The 18127-nt window shown below is 32.1% G+C and overlaps 1 protein-coding gene across 2 annotated transcripts in view; it reads right to left on the bottom strand.

Moving 5' to 3' along the window:
• Positions 1-11799, bottom strand: part of LOC106125466 (CUGBP Elav-like family member 1) — a 257820-nt gene extending 246021 nt beyond the window's left edge. Inside the window, exon 1 of one of the 2 annotated variants that reach the window (XM_013322725.1) lies at positions 11597-11799. In XM_013322725.1, coding sequence (XP_013178179.1) covers positions 11597-11609 — 13 coding nt within the window. In that variant the 5' untranslated portion in view covers positions 11610-11799. Of the gene's footprint in view, positions 1-1935; positions 2115-11596 lie in introns of those variants that run through there. The other variant, XM_013322741.1, reaches the window with a different exon arrangement.
• Positions 11800-18127: the final 6328 nt, after the last annotated feature.

Genomic DNA, 18127 nt, shown 5'->3' with positions numbered 1-18127 from the left:
CCGACTGCTAGTGTCATCATTTCTGCTTCATCTCTCGTTAGAACACAATTGTGGACGTGAAATTAAAACCGTCACTTTATCCCGATCGAATGCTCTAAAACGGAATATAATTTCTGCTGTGCGAATTCGGTGGGATTTCGCTGCAGTGGAACATTTGACGCGAGCTGAAATTATACGCGCATTGGGAATTGACGAGCTGAATTACAGATTTGTAATATCGTACCTTATTTTCGTTTCTGTAACTGCAACGTGGAAAATTAATGTTTGCATTTGAATTTCAAATTAGTTTACTGAATATAAAGCGGAATTTTTAACTTCTAGTTTTAATTTTTTTTATTACTAGATTTTTTAATGGGATCGGATGCAAAGGAGCAGCGGACCGCCTAACATTAATTGATGCAACTCCCATGGGCAATAGTCGAGAGGATCTGTCCCTAATCCTGTCAGTCAACCTATTATCAATACAATTTATACCTGGATAATCCATGTCGACACAAATCGGAACACAAAATGTTTGATAAATCTTACTAATATTTTAATTGCGAAGTGGATGAAATGATGGATGTTTGAAGGTATCTTTGAATCGGCTAAACGGATCTCGCTAAAATTTGCCATAGATGTGGAGCATATTCTGGAAAGACACATAGACTTATTACCAACTAATTTTAATTCCGCGTAGACGAAGTTGCGGGCGACAGCAAGTAAATACACAAAGGACATTTCGTAATCTAGCTATATACATTAATTACTCTATCACCAAGATGAGGCTATCAAAGAAGCAAAGTTACTACTGCTATAAACAAACTTCAGGCCCAAACGCCGTGATTAGAAAACATAAACCAAACAACAGCTGATTGCGTCGCCTTAACCTTTATCGTTATTCGGCCTACGGTCGTAACTAAAGTCGCAAAACTGCTACGGAGTCACAAAAATGTATTACGTGCCCCGTATATACAAAGTTGTACCAACTCTCGGCTAGCAATTAAGTGGATTGGTCTAATTACAACATGATATCTCGTCAAAGTGTGAAAAGAGAGACATTTAAGGTACGCATCCATTGTCCCGCGCCAGATGCACTGCACGCACGGCCTGCAACGGATCTTGGTTTGCTTTATATGATTTTACGTGGCGCTGCGTCCATTATTCACGTGTCCCGCATCGAAAGATGGCATTTATCAATAAGCAATCCGTTGCGGGCCATGTGCGCGGTGCGTCTAGCGCGGACCAATGGACGCCGTAACTTTACTGGCATGTGTCAACAAAAAAAGAATAATTAACTTTTAACATTTATGAATGCTTTGAATCCTTACTTATCTCACTGTTGCTATAAGAAGAAACGTCATCATTAACGTGACACGTTCTTCCGTATAGATCGATGTACTTTGTCATGAAGTATAGGCAATCCATAGTATGTTTTATTAAATAATGTTGCTACAAAGAATTAAATATGAATGAATATTCGAGTGGCTTTAAGCTGTTAATTATACCTAAGCAAAAGCTTTTTCAAGCGTATGCTATCGCGCTGAACGTTAAGCGGATTAAAGCCCCGAATGAAAGTAACTTACAAAATGCAAGAACATATAAATGATAGATATACAGGGGGACATTCGGCTTATGTCGAAAATTCTCGATAGTAAGAGGATTAAAATTGAAAATAGATGTGGAAATTTTCATTGATCGTATTTTATGTATGGTTAATAAGTTGTAGGTTGGGATCGGACGCTATTAATTTTGTAGCACACTAGTTAATAACGAACGATGTATGCGTATATTAAACACTCACACAGGATCTCTATGAAATTTGGCATACATATAAAACGTAGTTTGGCAGAACACATAGGCATATTTAAGTTTTTTTTTAATTCCGCGCGGACGGAGCGGCAGGCGTCAGCTAGTAGTAAATAATAACTTATAATCAATGTGAAATGTAATTACCTTTTAAACTTGAATAAAATTTATCAAATGGTAAAATAAACTATCAAAGTCACGGTCACAGCAACGATGTCGCGGACAATATTTTCCAACACAAAAATTTCGGTCAAATAAAAAAAATGTCAAAAGAAAACTACATAAAGATATAAAAACACACAACACAAAAATATAACTAAAATTTTTGTCACATCGCTCGTACAATTTTCTTACAACTGAATGTCAAAGTTTGACATCATGTCAAGCTTGTGTTATTTGAATACGAAATTCAATACAAACGAGGTTAACTATATTTAAAATCCATTCCTTACAACCTCCTTGAAGTGTGAAAAGAATACATTTACTCATTTCTATTTAAAAGCAAAAAAAATATTAAATTCTAAATTTAAATTCTATTAAATTTTAAGCAAAATAAATTGTCACAAATATTACTACAACAAAGTTGCTAAAGAGTGACATATTATAGCAAAGTTTTCAATGTTAACATAATAATTCGTTCTTGTTGGCTTGTCTCACAATGTTACAAGGAACCGCTAATCTTTTTAAGAGTGTGCAAAGGGTAAAAGTCTATATTTGGGACTGCTTTTCTTTTATTTAAATTGGTAACACACTGCCTTAATCTTTGTTAAAATATTGCAAAATCAGAAGCGTTATCTTTGCTTAGTATTATTTATTTATTACGATGTACAGTCAACTTCGCAAATATCTATACATTTATAAAGCTTCAGAAACTGGGATACGCTTTTGGTTTCAAAAATATGTATGTAAGAATCGGTCTCTATGCTTCCGTCTATGAGTATTTCTTGACGGGTACGTGAATAAGTATTTTTAAAACCTATACAAATTTCTAAAGTTTTGTAAATATATAAATATTTATGTAGCTGACTCTACAATAAGATTCTGTTTCATGGATTCTTTTCATGAAGGTATGTGCGGAAAATCATCCATACATTTACAAATGTGACAAACGATTGATTGGATCGTTGCCAAATCGGATGCCGTACTGTCTCAAATAATTCCAAGATTATTATAATAGTACACATGTTAATAAATTGAGGATATAAAACTTGTGACGTGTGAAGTGTGTTTAACATTAGTTTACACTGTCGAAAAATGTGTACTATAAAATTTAGTTTTCATACAAGATTTTATAAAGTGGAATCCTACGTTCTATGAATAAAGCTTTGAAAACATTTTAGGTATAAAAATTGACCTTAACTTAACTGGTAAAAATTACTAATAGTTTAATAAGTAATGACGTCGAAACTGCTTTATAGCCTTATGCCAACATTGTAGACTCCAAATATTTTTTGGAACTCTGATCTAAATGGTTCAGTTACGCTATCATCTTCGTATCCAAAGTTAAAGTAATAAATCTTTTATTTACGTTAAAAATTCAAAGACGAGCAAGTTATTAATCGTATTTGATCAAAGTCAAACAGGATTCGACGCCGCGAGAGCGGAGTATATCTGACCTGATTGCATCGCAAATTGTTCATGAATAAATAATATTGCGAAAGAGCACTTAAGGGGAAGTTTATGATATTACATTATAATATATGAAAGATAAATGCATGCATTTATGATACATACAGATAAATATTAAATTTTTAAAACCATAATATGCTTATAAAATTGAAAAATTTATAAAAATAAGCTACATCGTAGACTATTTAACACATGAAAATGAAAAGATGAAAAAAAATTAATTAATTAAAATTAAAAAATAAAATAGTGGGAATTTTTGTTATGATGTTGTGACTATGCCTTAATTGGAAACTTATTTAATTCGGTTCATGATTTTAATACACTTTGGTAAGAAATTGATACGCAAAAAAATATTAGCTCAGGTACGAAAAGAGAGACGTGACAGAAATGCTAAACAAGAATCTCAAAGGCAAAAAGTCGTTGCCACGTAGAGACGTTTTAAATTCGAAACAAAACTCCCTAATGCTATCAATCTAAAACAATCTCTGTCTAATCTGGAGCATTTCCAATTTGCTTAGGAGATAAAACTGTGGAATACGTTATGAAGAAAATAAAACATATAATTTTTTAAGCTACAAGCCTTTAAATGAATCTTTATTTCCAGAAACTAACAGAATATTCTACTAGCATGAGTACTTATTATTAAGAAGACATTGTAGTCGATATCAAACTTCACAATCCATATGATAAGTTTACAATGAAGTATTTGTTTTTTAAACACTTTTTTATAAATAGACATATTAAGTTGAGTGTTCATTGGAAACCAAAAACTTACTTATATTTTTCGAATGTCTGTGATTGCGTACCAATTTTTATCTCGAACTTTTCTATAAAAATATATTTTACTATGAAGTAAAATGGATAATCTCATTGATTTAGAATAAACTTAAGGTGTACAAACAAATTAAATATCCTCTTTTCTTTTATCAATACGAATTTTATTGTAAAAAAAATATTTTAAATATAGAAAAGGAAAATTCAGATTTATTTTTAATTTGGTCAAAATAAATATACGTCATGTCTAGTCTGTCCTTAAAATTTTCGACACAATTTATTATGTGTGCAACATTGAAACTTTTACCCCCGCCCCGTAGCAATTGCTCGACGCATGTTTGGTGTCTACGCCGTAACCAAGTTACTACAACCGCGTCAATACAATATTCGTATCGATCACCGAATTTAAAGTTATTATCGGACAAAGGGAAAGAAGACTCCTAAAGTATTATGTGATCACACATAAACAAAGAAGCAATAGGTAATACCTAAACTACGACGTTAGACATTCTTGAATTGTCTTCAAATTGTCTGTTAGAACTTTCAATTTCATGATGGATGTTAAAAAGAATTAAATTATAACGTAACTGTATTTACGATTCATCCTTCTTTTTAAAGTAAAAAATAGAGCTTTTAGACTATTATAGAGTAAGTAGTAATTTAAATGAATGGTAACAATTTTAATAATTGCGACAACTTTTAAGTACTTACTAACTTCAATTCATGTCTTTAACTACTGCAAAATAGTGCTGTTGGTAATATGAAGATGTTCTCGAGGTTTTAATTATGTCTATTTTACGTAGAATTTATGGAAATTCTTTCATGGAAAATTATAATTTCCATTATTTAAAGCTGTTTGAATCATAATTAACAAATGGTCGATGTATGTTTGCAGGTAACTCCAGAACGGCTTAACGGATCTCGATAAAATTTCATACATATGGAATATAGCTTGTAAGAAGACATTTACTACTTATGATTGTTTTTAAGTTAGCGCGGACTGAGTCGTGGGCGACAGCTAGTTTGTAATAAAAGCACAAACACACTCTTCCTACTATATTTTATGGATTTTGTAGTAAAGATATTCATGATATTTAATTTGTTCGTAACAATAAAATGCCGATTCGTAGATGTTACATCAAGTATTGAAATTTAATATCACAACGTAAGTCCGCGGAATAGGCGGATAGGAATAGTTTTGTCCGAATTATTTTTCGCATGACTCGCATCTGATGTAATAACAAATTGTTGTACTAAACCAGACGGAATTAATTGCATTTAGAATGTTGTTCTCAATTCTGAGTCCGGGGCACACCGCTCTCACTGCACTAATTGTTTTGGATTCGATCCAAAATACATACTTAACCGAATTTCACGGGTAACACGAAGCATGCAAAATTGTTATGTACGTGTTAAATTAGTTCACGATTTAAGGAAGAATTGGACAAGGTAACTAAAGATATATAAATGGAGTTTGGAACGAGTAAAAAATATCAGATCAACATCCTCTCCTCCGTCGTTATAGGTAGGCAACGTATATGCAAATGCATATGTCTATGGGCAACGGTCACTTCGCCATTTCAGCGATTTTAGGTGACTTCTCGCTCGTTTGCCACCTTATGATAAAAAAAGACATATATAAGAGGCTGTTACTACTATTTAAAACATAAGATAATCTCATTAATTTTTCCTAAAATAAAATTACAAATAACTTTCATCCATCTTTTTCATCATAATCTTAAAATTATTTTTTTTAAAGTAATCGAACCAAATATCAAAACCAAACATATGATGAAATTGCTTAAGATTTACCAAACAAAACATTGTTGCTTTACAAGGCTTTTATATAATTATTTGACGTCATTAAGCGTAACGCTGACTGGTCAATAAGAGTCCTTTGACGCTATCAGTTTCCTTTCGATCAAATTGAATATTGCTACCGTGTGTATAATTAGCGAGCTTTTGTTTACTGACGCATAGCTCATTTAATTGGTCACGAGATACGTTATTTAATTGTTTATTTTAACTTCTTTCCACTGACGAATTACCTCTATAAAAACCTTTATATAATATATATTATGGTGGTTATTAAAAGGCACATATATCTTAAAACTTACTTAGATATAACTTATTTGCAAGTTATAATTTCTTATAGTTATTTGACGTGATAATGCGCTTGTTTGGAAGCTTATTGAAAAAGTTTTAATAGCCTTGAAATAATATTTTTTTCATGAAATTAAAAAGACTGGTATACAATTCCATGTTTTTAAATAACAGTGTTTTCGACTCATATTTTTATGCGAAATAAGTTTTTTTCTTTTGAATTTTGATTGTTGGTGTATTGACACAACGTAAATTATAATGTCAAATGTTTCTCTTCAATTTTACACCAATAAGGCATATTGTATTTACTGCAAATTCAAAACATTTATTTGGAATCAATCCAAAACACATAATTAACCAAATATAATGTCTAACAGAAGAAAATAGTGAATATAGAATATAAACTACGGTGGTCGAAATTACTTTGGTTTTGACGTAATGATTCTTTTATATATTTTAAGGTTTATATGTAAAAGGTAACTATTGGCAGGGTATCGAAATTTCCCTTTTTTAAAACTCTATCAAACCTTTTAATATCATTAAATTTGAAAATCTTACTAAAGAGTTTGCAAATAATCCAGATTAATTTATTTAAATTCTAGTTTGTTGTCTATAAAGTGCTGACCCTGGCCACCTTTATATCGCAGTATTTTGGGCGATTTTTAATGGCATTAATAAATAACGACGTATGAAAATAAATGTTTGAATGTATACTTAATTTCGGTTAGCAGATATAAAACATGAATGATATGAAGTGATCATTACAAGTTTTTTTTTAATAACGTTTTAAAATCATTGGTAAAACAAGACAAAAAGACTTTCAACGTTCATAAAACGCAATTTAATTGTACATAGTTGACTCAATAATATGTTAGATTTAAGACCCTTAAATTCGGTTGAATCTAATACCTTTCGTCATGACAAACTCCACACTAAAAACTTCCAGTATGATCCTAAAATTCCCTGTTTTGTGCAGATAAAAATATCACTGCCTCAGGACTATAATTCCTTTTTTGTTGTATCACACAATGAAATATTTTTTTTGCACAAAACGCGTCTCCATGACTTTCATTGTTCGATGTACTTGCACCGCAACGGGCGAGCGTTTCGCATTGCAAGACCAAAATAATTACAATCTCGAGGCCACACCTACGTAGTGCCCGCATTTTATTTTCTCCTGTGCAATCACCGCCCAGTTTATTTCGGCAATATTTTTTTCAATCAAACGACTTTGTTTTTCGCATGTTGTCTTGGTCGCGGAATGTTTTGTCTGCGAATGCATTGCGGTTCTATTATTTTGAATGTAATTGTTGTTTTGTAAAATCAAACGGTATTTCACGTCAACAGTTGTCATGAGCAATTTGTTACGCGATGCTGAAAAACAATTGAAAGAATTTATTTCAACAAAAGTTTATTTTCTTTTCAACAATTACTTAAAATCTTAACAATTTACAAGCCAATTTATTGGTTGTTTTGCAAGTTTTTTTGTGTAAACAAATACAACAATTTAACTAAAAACTACGTAATTAATAAATTACATACTTTTATTTTATCCTTCAAGTAAAGTTTTTCAATTATCTTACCAACTTCTCACGATTTGTACTAATAATTATTTAGGTAAATATCGAGATATAGAGTATATAAATTAAGTTGCATTAAATTATACATATTATACTTAAATACGAAAGTCGTCGGTAAAAGGCATGTTGGCCGTAACAAGAAGTCGTGGTTCCACGCCATCTAAGAGTTGACAGGAATTACGATGGCCATCCAATTGTTTCACGTTTCGCCTCGCAAGAGCTACAAAATTCCATCAATAGCTTAGGTAATTAACGAAAAAATCTGGACATTTTTCGATAAAAGCTTTTACAAAACATCACTAAACATAGCAAGTTCAAACAAATATTTGGGCAAATATTATTGTATATTTTTTAGGTATACAAAAGGTGTTTAAATTCACGAAAGATCGAGAGTCGTCCATTGTGTGGTCGAGAAGTTATTCTAGCGTTCCATTCTATTATTATATCCTTGACAAAATAAGTGTGGCTAAATCTGTCTCTCTGCGAGTGCACGCTAATGCTAACAGCAACTACTTGAATGAAATTTGATGAGATATGTCAGACATTGTGTTTTTGAACAACCTGTATATATAACAGTTCCGATATCGATGTAGTTATTAACATGATAGCGGTCGAATTTATAAGCTTTTTACGACTGAAAGAGAAAAAATATGAAGATTTTCAATTTAATTTAAAACCATCGCTTATATATATTAAAAAAGAATCTAGTTGTTTACGTCATTTGTATGATAATGAAAATAAAAAAAATATTCACGACTAAAATGTTTATACAGAGTGTTTTATTTCAAAACGATTGTAGTACTGAAAGGATTGCTATTTTTTTGCTTAAGTCATAAATTTCGCTTTTAAAATGAGTATGTTTTAACTATAATATGCTTGAATGTGTTTGTAGAAATAATTAATAATACTTAGTTTGAATATGTCTTATCAGACATTAAGTACCGTTTGTATGTGTAATGAGATAACGTTGTCTAGAAATAGCTAAACAGTAGTTCCTTCACACTAATTTCTTCTATTACATATTCGTGTGTTTTATATTTTAATATTATAAAAGTGTCAGTAGGTTAAACTTTTTATTGAATACTAGCTTTCGCCCGTGACTCCATCCGCGCGGGACTAAAAAATAGATAGTAGCCGATTATCAGGCCTACTTTATATATATACTCGTATATATAAAATCATATAATCGGACAATCGTTTCAAAGGAGTAATAATATTTTTAAAACACAAAATATTTATTTTATTTACCGCTACAATACCTTATCTTATTTCAATAGCGAGTTAATGTATTTTTCTAACTCATCAAAACCGTGTTTCCACAGTGCGTCTGTCAGAAACATACAACAAGGAAACATGCCATGACCCACATATTAATGCTGCTATCCAGGAACGCAAATTATAAAAGTCTAGACTTTCCGTGTATCCAAGCTACAAACTAAATATGCGTTTATAATTTATCAAAATATGACGTCACACGGCCGCTACACGATCAAGGAAAAGATAAAGTTAGGTCTGAGATGCATTGACCTGTGCTAGTGCGGTGATAACGACGGGTCACTTGGCTAGCAAAGGAATGTGCACATGCTAAATATTCTGCTTATGTAACTAACATAACTTGAGATATGTAAATAATATACGTAAATTGTACGCGCGAATTATGTTAGGTTATGGAGAAAGGTTAGAAAGATTGAAATAGTATTTCAAATTGTATAATTACCGCTAATAAACTTTATATAGCGAATTAAAGATTTTTTCTCACATAAATTTATCACTATAAATATAAGTAAAGAATGCAGCATGAACTTGAGTAAAATATAAAAATGTAAAAAGTTAATAAAAAAAAAAAACATTAATTTTATTTATCAAGTGTGCAAAACACTTTATAGCACTGATTAGTAAAAAATTGCGAATTCGGCATTGACGATAAACATAAGGAAATTAAAAATAAGTTGTCTTAGGTTACGAACGATAATGTCAGTAGTCAGTTTGGAGTAAACTATTTTCTAAATAACCCTGAGTTTCTGACACCAAAATCTCTGTATAAAACATATTCTTGTCATTATCTTTGACAAAAACAAAAATATATTTAATGCGCCGTTTTAGGTCTCAGAAACTCACGGTTATTTAGCAAATAGTTTATTCCAACCTACTGAAAATGTGATCAAAGCAAATAACAACAGACATGACAGTCATATGTCATTTTTTCTTCAAAGAGAATGAAAAGAACGGCAATAATGTTATTGTAAAGGTTTAACGGCAGTGGAGACTCATCGTAAAATAAACAAAGCGTTTAAAATCGTGCAGCGGCAAAAATTAAAACATTGTCATCACCTCAATGAGGTACTGTGATTGTGTAACACAAGTTTATTGAAAAGAAATAAAATTACGTTAAGACAGCTACACACGTACAGTTTTTACTGTACAATCGAACTGTACAAAACTGTAGGTAAAACAGAGAACTGTACAGTTTACCTGACTATTACAATTTTACACAAGTACGTTTTAACTGTTCAGTCTGACGGTGAAAACTGAAGGTGTGTACCTGGCTTTAGAGCTTAAGACTAATTGCTTCAGATGGCATTTTTATCTCGGCTATATCCGGGAACAGAACTTTATGAAGTTCAAGAAAAGCCGGTTCTGTCGTTAAGATATGATCGTTATTTTTAAAACGAAATAATTATCTGCCGTCTTTTCACGATCCCGCTTATCTATTGAGGCATCTTTTCAGTACAAACTGTCTTATGAAAAGAAAAACGTTTCTTTTTTTTAGCAATATTTTTCGTCTTTTGAGTTTTATAATTATAAGAGCTGTCACCCACGACTCCATCTGCGCAAATATAAAAAAATAATAAGTAACATATGTGTTCTTCCAGGCTATGTTTTATATCTATCCCAAATTTTAGCGGAATCCGTTCAGCCGTTACGGAGATACCTTCAAACAAACATCAATCCATCCATCCAAACATTCGCATTTAAATCTAGAAATTTAAAAAATTAAGCCTGTGTGAAAGTTTTATCTATGACCAATTTCACTATCTCACACAAACTGCACATTTCTATTCCTGCTTGCAATTCGTTAATTTTTTTCTCGTAAATAAAACTCGAATAAAATATGTATGTCAGACTTTAAACTCAATATAGCGTTCGTAGAAAGGAAGCCATAGAGAGGCTAACTCTTCCTATTCCATTGCGTTTGTTTATTTCTACTGTTCCTTCTAAGAAATTCCAACTTAGGAAAAAATAAGGTCATAAGGCAATAAAAAGAATAATCATGATGTAAAATGTAAATATTGGTTTAAGTGAATTTAAAATTAATTTATTACGAACTGCCCTTATATTTTACATTATGTGCTTGCTATTATTTCATTCATAATCAGTATAATACCAAATAATATTAATCTTACTAATATTGTAAATGAGAAAATTTGCATGGATGGACGTTTGTTGCAAGGTATCTCCAGACCGACTCGACGGATCTTGATGAAATTTGACATATATATAGAACATGGTCTGGAAGAACACATATGCTATTTACTAATTTTTTTTAAATCCCGCGGACAGACTGGCTCAATTATAAATAATCAAATTCATTTTAAATGATATAAAATAACAATACAGTTTATAATAATTACTATTTAACGTAATTAATATTCTAACAAAAGTATTAAACATCGTGTCACAAAGAATGCATCACACTAATTTAATTACAAACGTACTCTTACCTATTTGAAACATATAACATAAAACATGTAATACACTGCACTTAAAACACAAAACAAAACATTTGCACACACACAAGCCGGACGCATCAACTTTGCGGTGCCGAAAAACCGTTCACAAAACTTTTGACGCGCGACCACGTGTTGCGCGAACTATATGAAAAGCTTCGGGATGAGAAAATATAATTTTATGAAGTCCAGTAGACGCGCCACGCGCCACTCTTTCCCACAAGTAACTGAGAACTGACCGCTCGTTAGATATACATTGCCGTGCACGTATACAATTTATTTTCATATACCGTGGACGCATCAAAGCAACGCACAGATCGATATAATGTGAACTATTAAAAACAGTAACGTCCATATTGTTTTTTTTTAATATTCTTTATTCTGTGACTCAACCATTTGATATTCTGCCAATGGTATCAAAAGCGAGTCGATATGAAAAACTATTATTTTAATCAATTCGGTACAATGCAGTTCACAAATCGTACAAAAAAATAAAGGAATTTACTTGATACTTCTGATTTGGTAACATAAAATCACGATAATATTCGTATGTCCTAAAAATATTTAAATTGCTAGCTGTCGCCCGCGACTCCGTCCGCGCGGAATCAAAAAAAACTGTTGGTCGCAGCGTAATGTTATATAGCCTAAAGCCTTCCTGTATAAATGGAATATCCAACAAAATAAGAATTTTTCAAATTTGACCATTATTTTCTGAGATTAGCGCGTTTAAACAAACAAACTCTTCCGCTTTATAATATTAGTATAGATTCGTAAAGATACTTGTAATAAGGTGTGATGTAAGTAATAATTAAGGCATGTTTTCTTTGTTCAGATAGAAAATTTCCAACGTTCAGATTCGATTTTAATTCTCTACCAGTTTGTCCCAATTGTTCCAAACTTGCTTCCAGCTAACGACCAAGTGATATAACTTTATAAATAACTGTTTCAGTTCGTTCATTCGTTTTATTAAGGAAGTTGTAAATGTCAACAAAATTAAATATAAAGCAAGCAATAAAAATGGGACCTAGTTCAATCTATAATTACTCCTTTATTTTTCTTAAGAACTATCATAAAAGATTTTAAAATAATGTTCCACATAGAATAGTGAATAAACGGACAATAAAACTTTTTAAAATCTGCAAAACTCTACATTATTTCCGAGGATTTAAAGTGCAAAATAGTTTACCATTATTAAAAAAGTATATGGCTTAGATATATACTTTTAAATTATTATTTATATACATAGGCATACATGCATCATTTTCGAAGTTATAGATAATTAAAAAAAAAACTCTAAAACGAAATAAAGTTAAGCTTGTATTTTTTTTTGTTAAAAATGTTGACAGTAAAAAAATTAAAACTTATATTCTTGAGCATACAATAACAACGAATGTACCATCGTAAACGTCACGTCTCAAGTCCAACCAATGGTAGGGGACAGCTGAAAGCAAGTGACCAAAATCGATACAGGGGGTTTTAATAATTAATATGACCAGCCGATGTCCGGCGCCAATTCCAATCCGTGGCAAACGTTTGTTCAAGTTACAAATGCTATCGATCGACCTCTTCTTTGACTATTTCCGACGACAAGATATTGATTTAGTTCTGATGTATATCTAAACTTTGAAGTAAGTTGAAACGTTAAGCTGATTGAAAGTGAACTCTATTAGGAATAGAATTAGAAAAATAAATTAGGAATTATATGCGATTGGCTCTGATTCTTAAATTACTAATATTAAGAATATGATAAATAAATAAAGTTATAAATGCAAATGTTTAGACGAATTAATAAATGTATGGATGGATGTGAGTAGGTATCTTAAGAACGACTTAATGTAATTTGGCACAGATGTATAACATAGTCTGGAAGAACACATAGGCTATTTATTAAGGTTTTTAATTCAGCACGGACGTAGTCACAGGCGACATCTAGTCATCTATAAATTAGGGACATAACACTCAACATAAAAATCTAAATGCATTTTCACAAACGATTTCTTTAAATCGACACCGAATCGAAACGTTTTCAAGCTTCATTGCAGCGAATGATACATGTTGAATAGACGTACTTCGTTCTAAATGTTAGCGCTATTCATAGAAGCGATTGCATTCTGTAGGTTTCACACATATAACTCAGATGCATAAAGTAGATCAATAATCAACGTTTAAGCTAAATTCTAGCTTGCATAACGCAATATTAAATTATTAACATAAATGAATACAAATTGTCATCGTAAGACTTAATGTTTGCCTGTATTACACCAAAAAATGTAGTTAGACACTGTCTAAGCTACCTCCTCACCAATTTTCAGCCATATCTGTGAAACCGTTCTTGAGTAATAAATAATGTAACTAACACAACTTTCTTTTTATATAAATAGATTCGTGAAAGAACTCATTTTGCAAGCCGGTACATAATAATGTTTTCAACAGTCATGATTAGTCTTAAATCCTCGCCGGACGTTATAGTCACGGTATAAAAATGTTGACGTAGGTTTAAGCGAAAATTTATTTGAAACATTGTCGATATTTTTATAGTAAGACCCATACTTTACACCAATGGATATATAGACACCGAAAACTACGTAAGATAGTAAAGTTAATACTTTAATCAGGTTTTTCGCATTATGTTAATATTTAAAATGTGTCGACTAGGGAGGAGTGGCGGCGCCTGGTAAAGCGGGTCACTGATACTTAGTGACCACGACCAGTCTGACAAGACTGTTACGACGAAGAAGAAGAAGAAAGTGTTGACTATCCATAAATGAAACTAGCTCTCCTACTAGTACAAGTATCGGACACTTCATACGAATTCACTCTTGATTCAATATAGGTTAAGTTAGTAACGATAATAAATAATATGTCTCTAATGACAATACTAAGGGAGCATCAGTTAAATGCGAAGACGCCAGACTGTCCTGCCATTATGAACGGAATTCAGACCGGAACCGACGTCGATAGCCTCACGGCCAGTTGAATTGGTCATAGACGTACATAAATTGTATTTGGTAAATCAAGTAATTCTCTATTATAAACTGGCAACACTAAACATGTCTAGCAAACTATTTACCCGACGGTTATTCTGGCTCAGTGCCAGACGTCTCGCTACGGTCACTTTATTGCAGGCATCTATATCTTGTCGACTGTCGGGAACGATCATTGTGCTGTTATAGAATACGAGCTGGATATAAAAGGAATATCCTGTTAACACCTTACTGAATGGTAGCGACCTAGGAGGTCGAAAGTGGCAATAAATATCATGTAACGTTTTATGTAACATGAGTTTACTAGGCTTGATTTCTAACTGATATTTAATCTGTTCTTAATTTAAAAGGTATAAAAGTTACCTAAAAGTAAAATCCAATTTTTTAAGATATAACTGAGCGAAAGCCCATTACAGATTTTTAACTTATGCTGTAGAAAAAAGAAATGCTAAAATTAATTTACCTGCGATTATCAAATCGTTTAAAACCTTAATTACACCGTTTATAGAATTGTTGCCATTCCGACAAACAATTATACCCTTGAGGACTACAAAATAGCCGAGTACCCACTCTTCTCGCCGCTGAGTTGGTATTTAAAGTAATTAACAAAGTTACTTACAGCAAGAAAAATTGAATAAAACATGGAACGAGAAATTGAAGTTTTTCAATTGTGACTGCAACAAGTATTTGCATAAGAAAATAAAATTTTATTAATCAATTATATTTATTTCTGCTTTTGTTGCATAACTTCAGTTTCACCATAGATCAGTCCTTCCCAAAGTGGGCGATAACGCCCCCTAGTGGGCGCTGCAGGTCAAAAGTTGCGGATTATAGTAAATGTTTCGTTTAGAATTCTCCGTTAATATATAATACATATATAGGTCACAATAATTAATTAATTTAATTTGAAGTTATAGTGGTTGGTAAATATGGGGGGCCGCTACAAAAAAAAATTATTCTCAAAGTGGGCAGGAGACAAAATAAGGTTGGGAACCACTGCCATAGATTAATTAACCTTAAAGAATGCCTATTTATTGTAGAGGAAAAAATATGTACGAGAGATTTGTATCGTCTATTGTAACATGTATCACAACTACCGAGGCAACATTTTTTTTTTAATATCATAAGGTGGCAAACGAGCGACCGGCCACCTGAAATTGCTGAAATAGCGAAGTGACCGTTGTCCATAGACATACGCAATTGCATATGCGTTGCCTACTTTTAATCGACGGAGGAGAGGATGCACAGAAAGAAAATATTTTCCCTTCCAATGCATCCTCTCATCCGGAAAGTCCACTTCCACTTCCCATCCTTTTCTTGTAAGAAAAAGGGTGGGAAGGGAAAGAGGACTAAATTAGGCCTCCGGGACGCAAACTCATCTGACGAAATGCAGAATTGTTTCCACTTCACGACTGTCTTCTGTGTGGTTGTGGTATTTCACCGGGCGAGTCGGGCCAATTCGTGCGAAGATGTTAAAGCAGGCTCTACCGCTGTTAATGAGTCGTGATCAGACAAAAAATGTTTCAAAGATTTAATCTATCAACTATTTAAATGGGCATTTAGCCCGGACATATTATTTTTCTATTGCATGATGAAATTCTAAAAATAAAGAATAAAAATGCATAATTTTGTAACATTACGTTGTTCTTTAAACCAACTAGAGTTATGTAAGTTATAGACACCATTTATTAATTTTATTCAGTTCATATCAGTTATTATTTTTTCCATAGAAAAAGAAAATAGAACCGTTTTTAAGTTCTGATCTTTTACACGAAATGGGACGAAATCATAAACAACCAACATCCTCTTGGCGTTTCGCCAGAATTTTCTGGTTCGCATATATCGTACACCTGAAATCGTAATGGGAGACAATTTTCGTAATAAACATCAAAAGGATGTGAGAACAAAGAAATTGCTTTATAATAATAATAATTTATTTATCTCAGATAACATGGACCCATATTCTTATTCTAGGGTTAGTAATAGCTTAAAAACTAATGTAAACAATTTATATTAAAAAAGAAGTGAAGGTTCCTCAGCGATGCCAGAATGCGTTAGTCTACTTGTAAATGTATCCAATGCTCTAGCATCGCCGAGTCCCACCTAACATGTTAGTTTATGTTTTTAACATTAATTTTTAGTATTTATCCCTTATCTGGATGGCGGGCTCAAGCTGTGCTTATCAAAGTTGCACAAAATATTGTTTCTATTATAATTTACAGAGAATCTGTACGACTTAAATTTGATATTCATGTTACCATTAACGTCAGGTCATACTCAAATTCATGTTACAAATTAAGCAACTTTACTTGTATGCTTCTAATTTATGGGCGTCTTTGTATCGAAAGTCTTATGAAATATTGGACACCGGTTATTAAAATCAAGACAAAGTGAAGAGAAGCAGTTGTTTGCCGGTTGCCGGTGCAGGCTCCATCTTTATAGTCCATCTGTAACATAAATTCATTGTAACGCAGATCGTATGTCCGCCCGCCGCCCGCCCGCCGTTCGCCGTCTTTCGGAAATGGTCTTTAACGTCGACCGAGCTTTGCGTAAATAATGTTCCTAAAATTTATCGTCGTAATAAATGTAAGGTCCACTCTTTCTATGAAAATTTACAGATGCAAGGGTTTAAATTTCCATATTCGCTTTTATTATAACTTGTGGATATTTTGTGTTGTTTGCGTTGCACTTATTAACAGAATTTTCTTCATTGTAGTTGACGTCGTGATCTCTCTGTTATCAAAGAGTGTGAAAGGGATGACAATATGTTTCTAAAGAGGTGTTTTCCGAAACAATTGGTAACACACGTAATTTCTCTTTTAATTTATTCACTAATTTTAAAAATATTAAATTAAATCTGTTCTTTTTGTAATATTGGTTTCAATTATAATACTTCTACAACGTATCTACAATCATACATCATACATATAATATCTATACCTTAGCGCCTTTAAATTTTGTTTAGCAATAAAAGCCTGGCGTTTTCATTGCTTTATCAGAAAATAACATGGAAAATATTAAAAAATATGTCTTAATTTAGCCCATAATACATGACAGATATTGTCCTACAATAATATAAACATTTTAAATTAATAATTTTATTTTATAGATGCTTATTCGAGTTTTAATATTCAATATTAAATATTTTTCATTAGCGCACTTCTGTGACACATTTACATCGTAAAGATACAACTTTTAATTACTGTCGCTGCTGCCAAAACTTTTGCTAACCTTTTGAGTTGTTGCGATTAAAATCTCGTAGGGAAATTGCTTTCAAATGGTAATATTATAAAACGTAAACAACAAAATTACAAAACGGGATACGGTATTATGTTTAATCTATGTACGCTTAAACGTAGGATCTTTTAATACAATCTTTAATCAAAAAGAGACAAGCTTCAAAGCAAATGATATCTGAGATATTAGCCTTATCTTAAGGTTTGGTTATTCTATATTAACTAAGTATATATGAGTGGTGACATAGACAATTTTCCAAGCTTTTTATTTAGTTTTTATCTGTCCTGAAGTTTGTCATCTAATC

This window comes from Papilio xuthus, unplaced genomic scaffold (genome assembly GCF_000836235.2).
Source record: "Papilio xuthus unplaced genomic scaffold, Pxut_1.1 DF828952.1, whole genome shotgun sequence".
Taxonomy (NCBI): Eukaryota; Metazoa; Arthropoda; class Insecta; order Lepidoptera; family Papilionidae; genus Papilio; species Papilio xuthus.
Note: the sequence above shows the minus strand (reverse complement) of the source record. Positions and strands in the feature narration are given on the sequence as shown.